Raw genomic sequence first — 18,491 nt, forward strand, 5'->3', positions numbered from 1 at the left:
GACTCCTTGGACTTTTCACCAGACACATATGAGGTCATCACTAGCTGCAGAAAGCTTTTCTGATAACTTCCTCGCTCACCTTAGAGAGGTTTTGACAGCAAGTCTCTCTCCATTTCTTATTTTACTCTTTTAAAAAGGGACATTAGAATGCATAAACAATACATCATTAACCCTATCTATGTGTTTAACTCCACAAAGAGATTAAACACATAGGTAAAATCTACAGCTCTGGAGCCGGAAACTGCAAGGAGTGTTGGCTGCATGACTTGCCAATTAACAGCAGTGTTTTGCTCTGGAGTTGCAAAGCTTTGGATTTCTGTGTGTTTATTCCCTTTGCTGGGGGTTAAAAACATTTTTTTTAGAGTTACATGCTCTAATGATTTTACGTGTTTTTTGTTGTTTTTTTGCGTTGGAATGTTTCTTTAACCATATTTAACAATGTATGAAGAACTCTATGCTTCAGCTAATTTGTTCTATATATTAATATAGATATTAGAGAGCTTAGGCCCCATGGATAAGTATATTGATACGTATAAGGGCATACATGGGGTAACGAACAAACTTCATATATACAATTAATAAACATGTTTGTCATTTAATCTGTGACTTCTGCCTCCAGCTCTCGAAGTGTACGTGCACATGCTTGAGTGACAATCCAGTCTGTATATATATTAAACATTTTATGAAATACCATGAGTGCTGGCTTATTGTTAACAAATATGTTTAAAATGTAGTTGCTAGGAGCTAGATGTTTTCCATTTTTTATGGCGTGTATGCACATCTTTATCTATCGCTTTATCTATTCACTGCTACACACCTTATCATGCTTTCTATACATGAACAATAAGTTTTTTGTTTTTTTAATAAACTGGGATATACTTGGTTGTAAAATGTTTCATCTCAAGAACTCAATCAATGGGCTTCTTCCCCCAAACCCAAATGTATATTCTATTCCAAATCTAACCTCCAGTAACACAGAAAACATATTTAACCCTTTGTGCAAGTAACACACAAATTACCTATTATTCACTGCTGTCTTCAGTCTTTGTGCTATCTAATGTAGACAAAGCCAAATATGTGCCTTCCTTAAAGGGACACAAGTCAAAATTAAACTTTCATTAAAATAACTTTCCAATGTACTTCCATTAACAAAATGTGCAGTCTTTTTATATTTAAACCATCTCCTACTGAGCATGTGCTAGAATTCTCAGAATATATGTACAGTATATGCATTTGTGATTGGCTGATGACTGTCATGATACAAGGGGGAGACAAAATAGACATAACTGAAATTTGTTAGAATAAAAATCTACTAATCATCTGAAGTTTAGACTAAATGCTATTTCATTGCTTTGTTATCATACATTTTGCTGATTATGCAAATCTTTTGTATTTATGGTTTCCTTTAGCAAAAATGGCCACCAACAAAACACATATTAACATGATAATCCAGCAGATGCTCAGTGTTGTTTCTTTCTTATAGCACCCATCTTGGAATGCTGCCATATAAATGTACATTTTATTTATTTTTATTGGCTTTGCAAACACACATTAAAATCCTTTACTTAAAGTTAATAATATGATCCATATATAATAAAGTTGACAGCTCTTAAAATGATTATACAGGAGCTGGTGATGTTACAGTCCATTGTGTCGTGGGTAAAGCATAGAACTATCTTTATGAGCTTCCTTTCTAATATATATATATATATATATATATATATATATATATATATATATATATATATATATATATATATATATATATATATATATATATATATAGTGTATATATACATATTCAGCAAGCATTGTGTTTAGAACATAATATTGCACAAGAATCAACAATTAATTTTATACATAATCAGAATATTGGATGTTATAGATGAAATTAAATATATTTTTTTCTTGAGGTTTATATTTGTTAGCTATGATTATGTTACATGTAGGGTGTAACATCAGCAGTAAATATTGCACTGTCATTAACTAATATTGCGCCCTTTGGAAACAACAGTGACATATCCATAAAATATGCACTAAATTGTTGTGGGAGGTTTAATGAAATCTGTGCTGAGTACTCTGGGAAACTTGGCTCAGTAAGCAGAGTGTTTGTCAGGGGAGTCTGATATTGATAAGAAGCCTTGGTTGTTAGATACTGCAGCCTTAGCAACCTCTGTTGTCAGGTTGTTTTTTTCACTGTAGGCCAGATTAGTTGTAGAAAGGTTCAACAGCTGTTTTAACAGACCCTGTGGTTTCTACTCTGTGTGTGTGTGTAACATTTTGCTTGTTTAAACTATAATTTAAAGGAACTGAAAAGTCAAAATTAAACTGCCAGGATTCATATAGAGCATGCAGTTTTAAAGAACTTTATATTTTACTTATATTGTCTAGTTTGCTTTGTCTCTTGGTATCCTTTATTGAAAAGCATACATAGGTAGGTTCAAGAATAACAAAGCAATACTGGGAGCTAGCTGATGATAGGTGGCTGCAGATATACTGTATTCCTTTTGTCATTGCTCACCTGATGTGTTCATCTAGCTACCAGTAGAGCATTGGTGCTTTTTGATCGAAGGATACCAAGAGAATAAAGTAAATTTAATAGTATAAGTAAAATTTAAATGAAACTGCATGCTCTATCTGAATCGTAAAAGACACAAAATTTGGTTTTATGTTTCTTTAATTTCTGAACAAAATGCATGTGACTTTAATGCTTTGTTAGATTTTAAAAGAAATGAGCAGATTAATATTAAAATGTATTTTACTGCTATGTTTGCCTGGGGGATGAAATGCAGACCAACACATGAGTATGTCACATTGGCTGTTTAGGGCGTCACACAAAAGGGCCTGATTATCTAAAGGACTCTCTAAGAAATATTGCCTGGGTTATGAATCCCCTGGTGGAATTCTCTAAAGCTGCTTTTTTACCTTGAGAACAGTTTTTCACAAAGGGATTTTTATGTGAAGAAGTTGCTTACAATACAATAGGGCTTTCAAAAAAAAAAATGTATGAAACTAATAAATATTGAGATTAAAAGACGCAGTAACAATTTGCATTGTTAAATTGCATTTAAAGGGATATAAAACCAACATTTTCCCTTCTTGATTCAGATAGAGCATATAATAATAAACAACTTTCCAGCTTACTTCTATTATCTAATTTGCATAGTTCTCTTGGTATTCTTTGTTGAAAAGCATACCTAGGTAGGCTGTGGAGCTGGGAGCTAGCTGCTAGCTGCTGATTGGTGGCTTGTAATTTGTTTACCGATGTGTTGAGCTAGTGCCGAATGCACATCTCTAATATTTATGGTTTTCAAATGTTTGAAATATCATAATACATTTAATTAAAGAAACCCATTTTTTTCATGATTCAGATAGACCCTGCAATTTTAAACAACTTTCTAATTTACTTCTATTATATTGTCTTTGTTCTTTTTTTATGTTTTGCTGGAAAGCACTGACATAAGTTCAGCAGCATGCACGTATCTCTAGCACTATATGGCAGAAGTTCTACAGCAATGTTATCCATTTGCATTAGCGCTAAATAGCAGCACTATTCCCTGCCATGTAGTGTTCTAGACACCAACCTAGGTATCTCCATGGGGACAAAGCAAATTTGATAATAGAAGTAAATTGTAAACTTTTTTTAAATTGTAGGCTCTGTTTGAATAGCATAAGAAAATGTTTGTTTTTCATAATTCTTTAAAACCATCAGTGGCATTATTTTCTCAGATAAGGTATTTTTACATTCACAAAGAGTCTAGTCTTGAAATAAAACACCTAAAGAACTGCAGATGGAACAATACTATGAAACCCTCCCCCATATCAATTCAACTCAACCAGTGAGTCTATCTACAAATAGGAAATATTTGTGGTCACTTATGACAATGAGTTCTAAGGTACAAGGCAGATGCTGATGCCTGTGATTAAATTATTAAAGTGAAAGTAAAATTTAAGGAACAATATTAATGCCATGGATTCCAATTATACCAATTTTTTAGTCGCTACGTTTTTTGTTTTTTTTTTGTAATTCGTTATTTTTTATATATATATATTTTTTAAATATTTTTATTGAGGCAAAGGATAAAACATTACATAATCACCACAAACAATGGCCCTCATCACACACGGGCTATGTGCAGAAATATACATCACTTTTAATACACTGAGCCTAACAACAATATTTTAAGGCTTAAATGAGAACTTAAATGGACACATAAACTGGCCTCAGATTTTTAGATTTATGGCACATAGGGCCCCTTTTGGGTCCTCATGACTATATTTACACACATATATTAAGGAAGAAATTATCAATATCAACTATGGTTAAGCACACCTATATGGATTGTAGGGATTTGAAGATGAGATCTGTTTTTGAAGATGAGATCTGTGTCTCTTAACTTAGGAGGTAAACCAAGTGAGGGGGGCGGAGTCTGTAATACTAAAAAATGACTTATAACTCTAGAATATTTTCATGTCTTACAGAGAGATATATCTAAGATTATACGGGCAATAGGTATATACAATATAATGGGCCTAGCTGTAGCATCCCTACGAGACCTATGAGAGAAAACCCCTACCATACATGAATTGGGGATAATGGTCAAAGTATAAAGCATTTGGGTCTATAAAGTCATATGGTTCTAGAAAAAAAAAAAAACGGTAACAATTTTTAGATGGATATCCTTAAGGATATAGTGAAGTTAGGAATACCAACTATATTCTTATAATGGCCAGGGGGTTTCTTAAGGGAAGGAAAGATTTCAGACTCATGTGAGACTTTGTCTAAATCTAGGTAATAAGGATATTTCATCGAAACTAAGGCTACGGACATTACACAGAGGGAATTTCCGGTTCAAATATATCAGGCACAGTTGTGTGGTTGCAAACTGAGTAGAGTATAATATAGGGCAATAGGACTATACCATGTCATAGTCTAAGTGTATAATATCATCCTAATAGCATAAGGTGCAGGGGATGATGGTATCAGGAGTCAATCTAGCAACACAAAGTATTGGGGTTTTTGCCTGCACCAGTGCTAGGTATAAAAATGATATACAGTTGTCTCTATGCGTTAAGAATAACAAGTCCCAACAGCGCGGATGTTGTATAGATTCGGCTGCCTCGGCCGCCGGCAGCACCATACTTAACATTATAAAGTCACCCTTACTATAGCGCTATTGTGCAGCTAGGTTAGATAGTGGGGTTTTATCTAGCAGCATAGAGGAAAAAAAGTAGCTTATGCAGATATTTTATACCTTAAATACAATGCATGATACAATATACAATCTTATTATGTTGTCTCCAAGTCTATGTTAATACATTTCTAACATTGCATATTACAAGTAAAGGTATAGGTCACAGGAAAGTATCTGTAGTCAAGAACGGGAATAAATCATATTTTGTACCTAAGGTAAGTCTGATGACATTGAACCTGCCCTGAAGGGAATTCTTACTGACACCCTGGGGATTAGATTTATTCCCTAATATCCAATAAGGGAGGTCTCCAATGCATAGAGGAGAGTAGTTCAGTAGCCTACAGTTGTAGAGTTAGATAGATAACTAGCATAGCGAAACTTTAACTAGGATTTAACATTAAACTTAACCAAGGATCTCACACGTCATCCCATATTACATTTACCAGTTTACATCACATAGTACCGTATACATAACAATAAATGCACATAAAAACAAATAGCAACTGTAGAGTAAAAACAAAAACAAGCTGAAGTAATCCGCAACAACCTATAAGCAGGCGTTCTCCCCGGCAGCTTCACAGTTAAATGAGCCACCTCTAGCTACATAACTGAATGCCTTTATCCCACTCCGGATGGCCAGGATGAGGGGAATCTATCCCCAGACTCAGAGACTGTCTCCGGGTATTGCCCCCAACAATGTAAATGCCAACTTCTACCATTCATGTAATCATTTTTGCTGCGAGAGTTCCAATTCTTATACGTGGTGAGTGGCGGATATTGTTGTATTTCGCCATGAATATCATCTCGTTCAGCCGCCCGTGGCCGTCGACCGCACATTGAGTCAAATGCAGACCCCATCCAGACCTCCAGTTGCCATGGCTCTCCCAACAGGTCAATAAAGCTGATTGGCACCCGTTTCTAATCTAACCGCTGCTTGTCTATATGTCCTGGGATCCCGTTGTCTTCTGCCACCATAGTCAGCTGTGCCTCTCTAGTAACCCCTAATATTACCTCTTGCTGCCCACTGCCGTGAGTCTGGGCTCGCATCTGGGGAACTACACCCCCCGATGGGTAGTTATATGTGAAGCCGCAGGAGCTCCTGAAGCAAGGAATAGCTGGCGGTAAAGTTGATAGCTCCTCTGGGGAGTATGGCTGGGGTATAGTCGAGAGCTCAGTAGTCTGGGCGTGAATAAGCTCTGTATCAGGTGCGATCTTCAGTAAAATATCATCCGCATGGTGGGCAACTTGTAGCTAAGAGTTAATTCTCAAAAGTAGCGAGTCCCCGAAGTCTGCAAACCGGGCAAGTAACTCCTTTAAAATGCCCTCCATATCAAAGGCTTGCCAGAGGAGTGTAGAATTAGCAGCGATCAGTGGAATTAGGCTCAAAGCAGTACTCCATTCAGGGCCTCAAAGGCTGTATGCGGCTCCCTCGTGGTCTTGTCTGTGAACCAAAGAGGGTCATAGTCCCAATAAAAACTTAAAATTTATACAAACTAGTTATATAGGATATATCTCCGCAGCAGCCAAGCACAATATAGAACTCCATCTGTAAGATTTTAGCCTTAATTACCTAAAAATGTGAAATATAGACAGGAGCTCTCAGTGAATGCGTCCTGTTGCTTTGGCTGCTGGCTCCGCCCCCCTATTTTTTTATATTTTATACTTTCATCCCTTATACCGTCTCGTATCTTCCTCCGCCCCCTGTTCATTTCCTGCTTCTGTTATGTTACACGTAAGAGCGATCCCATCCGCTCTTACGTGTTCATCCGTGCGCATTCTTGTGAAAATAAATAAATGCGGCAAACTCATTCATCGTTTGCCTGTTGAGGTCAATGTGCATGCGTGCCTCATGGACGCGCTTCTAGATACAGAGTAAATTCAATGAGACACGCATGCGCAATTGAAGGTGGGGGCGTAGAGTGTCATTTTCAGACGCCACTGGGGGACCAATAGAAATAGTTAAAACGATATTCGTCATCTGAAAATAAAGGGTTTTTTTTTTTTGAGGCAGGTGGAGGAACGGCGATATAGTAATCTGAATTCAAAGGTACATTTATGTGAGAAATATAGAATATTTAAAAAAATCATGAATGAAACTCAACTTATTTTGAGCTGTATTTTGCTGTGCAGGCAACTTTACTTTCACTTTAAGAGTTTCACCTTATTTTTTTTTTTATGTAATTTAAAACAATTGCCCCAGCATCTGCCTAGCACTTAATTGGAGTGAGTTTCTGTATGTAATTTTGTGATATATTTCACAGATTGTTAATCAATTAGCTAATTAGAGAATTATAGTAAGCTAGCAAGTAATTAGCAGTGTTCTCTAAATGACAAAAGATGCATTGTAAAACCTAAAGTCCTTCAAACTCATTTTTACTATTTGCATATTATATATGTAGACAATTCAACACAGAATTACAAAAGATCTGCATACAAATCAGGGATAGGCAAGGTGTCCATACACGGACACTGGTGTCCGTGACTGGCCCTTTCAGTGTCCACCACCCGTTTTATGGAGGGGAGGGAGGAGTAGGACAGATGAATGCTGGTCCTCACTCCTTGACCCAAGTGGTGCCACGCTTAGTAGCGGGAAAGTGAAGGAAGAAGCAAGCTGCCTGCAGTCAACTAACTGCGTGGTGCTTGTTTCTGTGTGTATGTAGAAGACTGCTGCCTACTCTGACAAACCTTACGTAACCAAGTAAGTCACCAACCATGATTATCATGCAATTAACATCAAGGTGGATGGGTTTGGTCAGGAGTTGCAGACTCTCAATACAACCAAAAAATAAAATAAAAGGTAATATCACAAGCAGTCTTTATATAAATGTTATTTTAAACTTGTTTGATTAGTTGACTAATTTGTACTTGTGGAACTAGCCAGGGGCGTCCAACATGCAGCCCATTTGACAGCAAAGTGTCGCTCTCCTGACTTATAGAAACATAGAATATGTTGGCAGATAGGAACCAGTCTAGTCTGCCCAATTTTCTGAATACTTTAATTAGTTCCTGGCCTTATCTTATATCTAGCATAACCTTATGCCTATCCCATGCATGTTTAAACTACTTCACTGTCTCTACCACTTCTGCTGGATGGCTATTCCATCATGTATCCACTACCATCTCTGTAAAGAAAGTGTTTTTTATGTTTTTAATTTGAAATGTACCTTGGTGTCCTTCACTAACGTCTGTACTTTGGAAAATGTCCGCCACAGCCTTGGTCCGTGCCTACCCCTGATACAAATGCAGCGTTTTGCTTTCATTTGAAACTGTCATTTTGTTAGTAAAACTTGCCCTGTATTGCAGTCTGAGACATAGCCTCTTTTATATAGTTTGTTTTGTCTTTGCTGTTGCAGACAATTAGAAACATATACATGAACTGTGTAAAGTGTTGCAGAGACAGGTTTTTTTTTTATGCCTGGAGTATGCACTCTAGACTTTTTTTGTAAAGCTATGGGATATTCCTTACAAACATGGGCACCAACCAATGTTTTCCAGGGGGGAGGGGAGTTTAACAATGCCCAAACAGAAACAAACCAATATAGGTGGCAACGTCTGCAGGAAGAAAGCGTTGCTTACTGTGCTCATGAGCTTCACATTATTCTAAAAATATTGGCTCATTGGAATAGAAAGAATTGACTGAAGTGGGTATTTACGCTTGTGATATAAAGTGTAAAAGAAAACCATGTGGGTACTGAGCTGGTTGCCGATCTTGTTGCCCTTGGGACAGCAGTGTCCAGACTACATTCATTACCTTCCGATGGTGAAGCAGGTTGCTAGACATGGACGCTGGCTGGACTATATTCATTATTCTAATACTAGACTATGTATCATGTATATGTCGCTTTAAGAAAACGTATGGCACAGAGGCACAACATACAAACACACCCAACATCTGCTTTCTATTTATTCGAATGTGAAAAATCAGGGTAAAGACAGTGAGTTAATCGCATACAAACTTAGAATCACTGCAATAAGTTGATGTATAACAGCCTTATTCTATTTTAATCATGTTTGTCTTTTAATTATTTTAACCAATTGTGCACGAAAAGGTTAACGCTAGTATATTCTATAGAACACCTGCCATAAACCATATGTCGTTTACATTGTTTCTTTATCTTTGTGAGGATTCGAGTATGCGAACGTTTCTAAATGTGTGTGTTTAAATAATTGGATAACACTTGTTGAAATTTCCAGAATCAAATACTTTGACTACTGTCTGTTATCAAGACTAGTCGTAGGATCAAAGTACAGAGAGTAGGAGGCGTTCCTATGTGTGTCACTGTAGGTGTGGTGCAGGGGACAGCCCCGCCCCTAAGCTTTGGGAAAGTGGAGCTGCACAGAGGTAGGCAGACAGCGAGACTAGGCATTCAGCTGGAGCACTTAGCAAGCGAGGCACCTAATCTTATCTCCATTGCAGGAACTTTGTGCCAGCCACCCATCAGTACAGGAAACCGGGAGTCTGCTTGAGTAACACCCAGGTCACCTTGTGAGAGGTATCTGCAGAGATGACTACTATGCTGCCCGGGGCTCCCAAGGGCAATTCCTTGTCGGATCAGAGCTACTTCAGAAAGGTAAGACAGAAATATAAGAACTAGTCTGGGAGATCTGGTTATATTTATTTACATAAAATAAGCTGGTTTAACATACTTTAGTGTAGGGTACTGAATATATATATATATATATATATATATATATATATATATAATGTGTGTGTATTTTAGAGCTGTATTATGTAAGCAGGTGCTATACAAAGGGCTGGTTAAGCATTATCACTAATTTTAAAATATTGGTATCACATTATTCTCTGTTGATAGTGTTTACACCTAATACTGTGTACACTATCAAGCCTTTTTAATGTTGCCACTTGTATAATGCAAACACATCACAATCTGTATTAATTATCTTTGTTTATTAAATGTCTTACTCAATGTACAGCAGAAACCAATACATTTAGATAAAATGTATCTTCTGCAATCAATTGTGTTTATACCAGAAACTCAGAAATGGTTTGAGATATGGTGCATTTAGTTATGAAATAACCTGTTGGCTTGGCCTACATAACACTGTGTTGCAGCTAAGGGGTTAAAGGGAGATACTTGTCTATATTAAATCAGCATCAAATGACCAATGTTTTATTTGAATCTTTCAAGTTAGCAACCTTGTCTATTTAATTCAGGATCACACCTAGGCCAGTGACTCACAATTAGATCACGGTTTTCATGGTGACGTTTAAAACGTGCCAGCTACTGTGGCTTTTGTTGATCTTATTTTACAGGTAGGGTTAGGCTTATTTACTTGCAGTAGAGGAGTTATGGGGTTTGTGACTATCCTCATTTGTTTTGGTCATTCAGAGGCTAAACATATCAAGTACAAGAACTGCATTGAACCCAAATAATATCAGAATTCTATGCATCTCTTTAATCACAGAGGAAATGGACTTTTCTATATAAATATATTTTTATTTATGGTAGGACCTTGTTGCTCTTGGTAATAATTTTGTAAAATATTTTAATATGTGGATCAGATTTAGAGATTAAATAAATTAAACGTCATGTTGCTTCAAACAGCTGTTTCAATGTCTTATGCTGCAGCAGACGTCATCTCTAGACAGCTTTCTTTTGTTACATTTTTTTTATTCTCCTTTGGTGGATGACAATCATGTTGTAATGTTTGTGTTATTGAGCAACAAGAGGGCATGCTGTCAATTTGTAGGGTCAAAGACCTAGAAGTAATGTGCAGCATTAAAGGAGAGTGTTTACAGATTTGTTAGACGTAGAATAAAAATACATAGACAAGCCGGCGTAGAGCTTAGATTTACTAAAGATGTTTCAGTCATACAAATGGAAACGTCCCTTTAGTAATTTAATTTATTTACTTCTATTATATATTTTTTTTTCTTAGTTCACTTGGTATCTTTATTTAAAAAAAAGGCAGGAAAGTAAGCATAGGAGCCGACCCATTTTTAGGTTCAGCACCTGGGTAGCGCTTTCTGATTGGTGTCTAAATGAAGCCACCAATCAGCAAGCACTATCCAGGTGCTGAATCAAAAATGGACTGAATCCTACGCTTATATTCAAATAAAGATAGCAATAGAAGCAAGAAAAATTGATAGGAGTAAATTAGAAAGTTGCTTAAAGGGACACTGAACCCACATTTTTTCTTTCATTATTCAGATAGAGCAGGTAATTTTAAGCAATTTTCTAATTTACTCCTATCAAATTTTTCTTCTCTCTTCTTTCTCTTCGTATCTTTATTTGAAAAGCGAGAATGTAAGTTTAGATGCCGGTACAAACAAGGTCGGCAGCAGCATACATTTTCACCAATTTTATTATGGCACAAAAAAGCCCACAACGTTTCTGGGTGTTACCCCTTAATCATGTGGATTAATCATCCACATGATTAAGGGGTAACACCCCGAAACGTTGTGGGCTTTTTTGTGCCATAATAAAATTGGTGAAAATGTATGCTGCTGCCGACCTTGTTTGTATCTGTTTGGGGGTTTTGCAGGAACCCTGGCAGCGAGCAGTTGGTGTTTAAGTGTGCTGGACACATATTGATTGTGAGTTTAGATGCCGGCCCATTTTTGGTGAACAATCTGGGTTGTTCTTGCTGATTTGATGGATTAATTTAACCAACCAATAAACAAGTGGCTGAAAATTGATAATAGGAGTAAATTAGAAAGTTTCTTAAAGGGACACGGTACCCAAATTTTTTCTTTTGTGATTCAGAAAGAGCATGCAGTTTTAAGCAACTTTCTAATTTACTCCTATTATCAATTTTTCTTTGTTCTCTTGCTATCATTATTTGAAAAAGAAGGCATCTAAGCTTTTTTTGGTTTCAGTACTCTGGACAGCACTTATTTATTGGTGGATGAATTTATCCACCAATCAGGAAGGACAACCCAGGTTGTTCACCAAAAATGGGCCGGCATCTAAACTTACATTCTTGCATTTCAAATAAAGATACTAAGAGAATGAAGAAAATTTGATAATAAGAGTAAATTAGAAAGTTGCTTAAAATTGTATGCTCAATCTGAATCATGAAAGAAAATTTTTTGGGTACAGTGTCCCTTTAAAATGACATGCTCTGAGTCATGAAAGTTTAATTTTGACTAGACTATTCTTTTAAGCCCTGTACTAGGCTGCTCCTGTGCCTTTTCACTGACCGGTATGTTAGGTGAACTAATCAGGAGCAGCCATACCTAGGTATGCTTCTATCATCTGGCTGCATCCTCATGTGGAGTGAGGTAGGGGTGTGCAGGGCATGCATTAACTGTGTAGGAGTTAGATGGAAAGTGTGGGTTTGCTTTAAATATACAATACTGTAATGATAAACCGTATATTTGAACAAGAAACCTAATGATCCGTTGTAGCACTTGTAAGAACAAAAAAAAGAGTATACGTTGTGAGCCTGAGCTCATGAAATATAACCTCTAACTTCTAATGTATTTATGTGAATGCTCTAATATGTTTTGTGACTTTTATCTAATTCTTTTGCTTCCATATTTTTATTTCCCCAGCTTTTTTGAGCAATGTAAACCTAAGTGGTGTAACTGACACACAAGCAACTGTACTGTTTAAACATATACATGTATTGTTTGCTATAACAATACATCTTTATGTAGAGCTTAAAGGGACATGAAACCTATTTTTTTATTTAATGATTCAGATAGAGAATACCATTTTAAACAACTTTCCAGTTTACTTCTGTTATCTAATTTGTTTTGATTTCTTGTTAGCCTTTGTTGAAAAGCATATATCAGTATGCTTGGGAGCTAGGAGCTCACTCTCTTGTTTTGTGGCTGCACATATACGCCTGATGTCATTGGCTTAACAATGTATTTACTTTTTATTTTTGAAAAGTAACTCCCCTTTCTCCTGTCTGATTTCCTTAACTTCTATATTAATGAGCATAACATTTGGGCTTCTGGTGCCCCCCACTCCACCAACAAATACATATGGACATGTAACCCAATCCAAGGCCTCAAAGGGCCCATTCCTTCATATTGTTGGGAACTGCTGCTTACTAGCACAGGCCTATGTGGCAGGCTCGTGAGGGCACATAGGCTCTTCACCAAGTGGATGAGTCAATGACCCAGAGCATATAAATGGAGTAAATCCTAATTTGGGGCCTCAGTGAGAAAACTTGCTATGTGTAGCTAAACATTGCACCATGCCATAGTTTTCCCAATATGAGAGAAGGTTGCTCACTAATGGCAGAAGGATTTTCTGTGGGGGTGTGTGTGATATTTTGGGGTCGATATTTCAATCTGCGGCAGACAGGGGCACACATACGCGCTCTTGCCCGCCTCTGGCGGGCTAAATTCCACTGCCAGAATTCAGCATTGCACACAAGCGCTATTTTGCGCTCGTGTGTAATCCTGCCCAGGCACAGCCAATCACACACGGGCAGGAGCTGTCAATCTCCTCGGTCGGACGAGACCAGAGAGATTTAACTTCTTAGGTGGCGAAAGGTTAGGGAAGCAGCGGTCTGATGACCGCTGCTTGTTAAATACGGACTGTAGGTTCTCTTGTGAGAACCAGCAGCCGTAGCGGGGCGAAGCGTTCGATAAATCAACCGCTTTATATCTTCTTAGACACCTTCTAGTTTCCTAGTCAGCAAGCAAAATGTCTTTCATAGGCAACATAATGCCTCTGGGATTGTTTAAAGTTTTTCTCCCATAATTTAGTAATGTTTTCCTAAATAATCTATTGGTTAAAGGGACATGGAAGTCAATGCTATATTGCTCCAAGGGCAAGCGCCCAGTACACTGTTATGTATATTTTGTGCATACACTTACCATTAGCAACAGCTGTTTCAGAGCTCCAGCATATTAACCTGTAAAATGCACCTTTAAAGGGATATGAATTTGTTTCCTTTTCGAATCCTTTGAAAAACATACCTAGCTAGGCCCAGGACCTGCTGATTGGTTGCTGCACATATATGCCTGATGTTATTGGCTTACCCTGATGCATTGCTGTTCCTTCAACAAAGGATACTAAAGGCTCAATGTATCAAGCTATGACCGGCAAGGGCGTACATATGCCCCCCTGTCCGCCACAGATCGCCTCTGGTGGACTGAATTTCCCTGGCGGAATTTTAACATTGCACGCAAACTCTATTTTGCTCTCGCATGCAATGCCCCCCTCTGTCACGTGTGGGCAGGAACTGTCAATCTCTCTGGTCGGACAAGACTAGGGAGATTGAAATTCTCCACCTAAGAGGTGGAAAAGTAGATAGGAAGCAGACAGCGCTGCTTGATAAATTGTGACTGCAGGTTCTCTTGTGAGGACATGCAGTCACAGAGATCGTGATAAATCGAGCCCTAAGAGAATCAAGTAAATCAGATAATGATGATGACGATGATGATGATAATAATAGAAGTACATTTGCAAAGTTGTTTACAATCTGGATCATAAAATAATTTTTTGGGGTTTCATATCCCTTTAAGGTTTTATCCACAGCTGGTATTAAAATGAAATTTAGAGCATTGAAAGTGTTCTTTTTCCTCTTTTGCAGAAAGTATTTGCCTTACATTTATTATTTTGTACTTGAGTTACATTTTCAGATCTGTCCCTCTCTCTGGAGGTTACATTTCAGGTTAATCTAGTAACTCTAAAACTCTCAATCCAGTTCTTTCAGTAAAGTTTTGCTTTAGACCTGGAGCTGCGTGATTCAAATATTAACTATTTGGTTGCTGTCTGTTTTGTTAGCTTCTCATGCCTGTTTAATTGGGGGGGGGGGGAATAAAAATGTAATACAACATTTGACATTAAATAAAGCGATAATCTCTATACTTATACAGAGGATATTATAGGAAACGATAAAATTCAGATGGGGGTTTGTGTGTCTTTAGGAATGTCTTTCTGTAGAACAATGCTATTTGCAAACAAACCTTTACACTTTACTAAGTACTAAACAAAGGGACTTATCTTATGCATTCAGATTCTCTTTAACCCTTTCGACTCCCTGCTGTGCATTCACTTCCAATGAGCACAGTTTTGTATTTTTTATCTTTACATTATAGCTAGGAAACGCTCATTAGTTCATTTTCTTTACTCATTGATGGGAGCAGCCAAATTAAATCAATATTTACACAAGTTAGATATAGTTAAAACATTTAGATAAGACCCTCCTAATCAAGACACTGGTAGGATCTCATTGATCTCAGAAGGGATTAATAAGGGAAGAGACAAAAGATGCTAATGTTTGACAGGAACACGATCATGCTGTAATGTATAGAACAGGAGGTAGCAGATTCACTGACCAGTTAAAGGGACAGTACACTGTAAAATTGTTTTTATATGAATGTATTTTCATTGAATTGTTATACCAGCTGCAGAGTACAACATTTATGAGAAATTGCATTTTTCGGTTTATTTGTGTATATGAAGTAGCTGGTTTTGTGCTTTTTAAACCACAACCTATTACAATGGGTTGAGCTTCAGGTAATATCAGATCTCATTATGTACACATAGTTACTTCCATATCTTATATTTGTGTGTATGTATGTATGTATATGTGTGTGTATATATATATATATATATATATATATATATATATATATATATATATATATATATATATATATATATATATATACTCAAAAAACAAAGTATTGCAGTATGCAGTGATACCTTTTTTTATTGGACTAACATAATATTTAAATATTATGTTAGTCCAATAAAAAAGGTATCACTGCAATACTTTGTTTTTTGAGCATCTATCTACTGGACTAACACGGCTACTCCAATCTTCACTATATATATATATATATATATATATATATATATATATATATATATATATATATATATATATATATATATATATATATATATATATATATATATATATACATAATTTTTGGGTGAACTGTCCCTTTTTTAAAGGGAAGTCAAAATTAAACTTTCATGTTACAGATATAACAAGTTCACCTCTATTTTCTAATTTGCATCATTCTCCTGGTGTCCCTTGTTGAAAATGAATGTGCACATATCCTACACTAGTGGGAGCTAGCTGCTAATTGTTGCCCGCACACATTTGTCTATTGTGATTGGTTAACTAGATGGGTTCAGCTAGCTGCCAGTAGTGCAATGATGATCCTTCAGCAAAGGATAACAAGAGAATGAAGCACATTTGCTAATATTAGTAAATTGTATTATTAGTAAACAATAGTAAATTGTAAAGTTGTTTGAGATTGTATGTTCTGTCCAAATCATGAAAGAAAATAGTTTTTTTTTTTTATTTACATGTTCAGTGATCATTATATTTTTAATCTCCTTGTTTTGCATTGATGATGATAGGAATAGATAGTAGAGAAGAGGTTCCCCACCAGACACCCCTCACCATTGATATTTAGCCTAGCGAGCAATATGTTTTTGGTTGGAAATTACTAATGAAGTCCTGCAACATTACTAAAATGCTTTGTGTCATTTCAACTGGGATATACACTATAAGAATGATACCACTATGTGAGACATTTTTGAAGCCGTGTTCTGTATTTGTTAAAGGGACATACAATTAAAATAAAACTTGGTTTTGCTAGAGCATACAGTACTAAGAGGCTTTTCAGTTTTTTATTACATGTCATTAATTTTCTCGCTATCCTTTTATTTAAAGCATACTTTAGTAGGCTCAGGAGCAGCAGTGGCCTACTGGGAGCTAGCTGGTGGTTGGTTGCTATGCACATGTTTTTTGTCATTGGCTCACTAGATGTGTTTGGTTAGGCCCCAGTAGTACATTTTATGCTCTCGTGCTGACTTTAACTATGTGTTTATCCTCTTTGCAGGGGTTAAACATAACAGTATTTCAATAATAAAATGCTTTAACACATTATAGCATTTTCATGTTTGTCAGACTGTAAGTACATATTTTTCTATCGATACTCCAAATAGTTTAAACCATGCGATTCCTTGGGTGTTAGCCTGCAGTTATTTTACTGCAAAATGACATTTAAACTTATTAATTTTACATTCTGTTTTATTCTATAATCCAGAGCTTCCTCTGTATTACTAGCAGGTGTATCTCTAACTTCCAGTTCTAAAGCTCCATACAGGACAACACCTCCCTTTGTTAGTCATAAAATAAAGTACTTCTGCTTATATAACAAACACTGACAATTTATAAACATAGATGATCTATGAGTTGGTTTTATACTCTACAACATAGCATTGTTAGTGTCATAATGTAACAACTATACACCTATTAATGCGTTTGATAAACAATACTTACTTTTTATTTTATTTAAAAAAATTCACCTAGAGGTACAACGATTTAAAACCTATTAATGTTCCAAATTCTAGCAGGTAAAACTGTGTTTTTGTATTTGATAATGAGGTAGTAAGATCTATGACTACTCATAGTTTAAATGCTAAGACTTAGTTTTTGTCCTAATTATCACTAATCACTCACAGATACTGATTGTCTGGTTGTAATTATAAGTTGTTTGTCAAATTAACTAAAATAATTGACTACTTTGTGTATTTTGTGTGGATACAACACATATTAAAGTAACTATCATTGGTGTTTCATCTCAAAAGTATCTAGAGACATATTGTCTATTTGGTAATTATTGCAAACATACAATTTTAATTGTAATAATGATTATTACTAGATAAAAAAGCTGTAAAATTATAAGTATATCTGGCTTGGCTTAGGATTTATATTTTAATTCCGACAATTCTATTACTAGATATCTCCTAGAATTTTGACACCCAAACATATTTTAATTTTTTCCCCTCTTGTGCAGGTTTGTTTGTTATATATTTTACTATGTTCAGATTTGATCATTTACATGTTTAGCACAACAAACATGACATACAGGAGAGCAGGGTGTACACACAGAAGGGGGACATTTTTAATAAAATGTATTAACGTCTTTATTTTTACTGTATTTGAGATTCATTACATTTTTCCATTTCTTTGGTATTTGGTTATTTCTTGGTAGATATTACAATGATTGTTGGTTAAAGTGACATTAACCCCAAATTGTTCTTTCATGATTCAGACAGAGCATACAGTTTTTAATAACTTTCTGATTTACGTCTATTGTATTCTCATATTTATTTTTGTTATCTTGGTATCTTTTGTTGAAAAAACATTCTTGCATAGTCTCAGGAGCAGCAATTTTCTACTGGGAGTTAGCTGCATATATGCATGCCTTTTGTCTTTTTCTCAACTGGTGTGTTCAACTAGTTACACAGAGTATGCTATTTATCTGCTAAAATATCTGTGTGGGCTTATTTATATTGGTGAAACGACCCATAAGGTTCGAGATAGAATAACCAAACATAA

General features: G+C 36.0%; 1 protein-coding gene across 2 annotated transcripts in view; it reads left to right on the forward strand.

Moving 5' to 3' along the window:
• Positions 1 to 9,499: 9,499 nt before the first annotated feature.
• The window catches only part of RHPN2 (rhophilin Rho GTPase binding protein 2), an 88,550-nt gene continuing 79,558 nt past the window's right edge, over positions 9,500 to 18,491 (forward strand). The window contains exons 1-2 of one of the 2 annotated variants that reach the window (XM_053701548.1): positions 9,500 to 9,537; positions 9,613 to 9,766. In XM_053701548.1, the coding sequence (XP_053557523.1) occupies positions 9,701 to 9,766 (66 nt within the window). In that variant the 5' untranslated portion in view covers positions 9,500 to 9,537; positions 9,613 to 9,700. The other variant, XM_053701557.1, reaches the window with a different exon arrangement.

This window comes from Bombina bombina, chromosome 1, assembly GCF_027579735.1.
Source record: "Bombina bombina isolate aBomBom1 chromosome 1, aBomBom1.pri, whole genome shotgun sequence".
Lineage (NCBI taxonomy): Eukaryota > Metazoa > Chordata > Amphibia > Anura > Bombinatoridae > Bombina > Bombina bombina.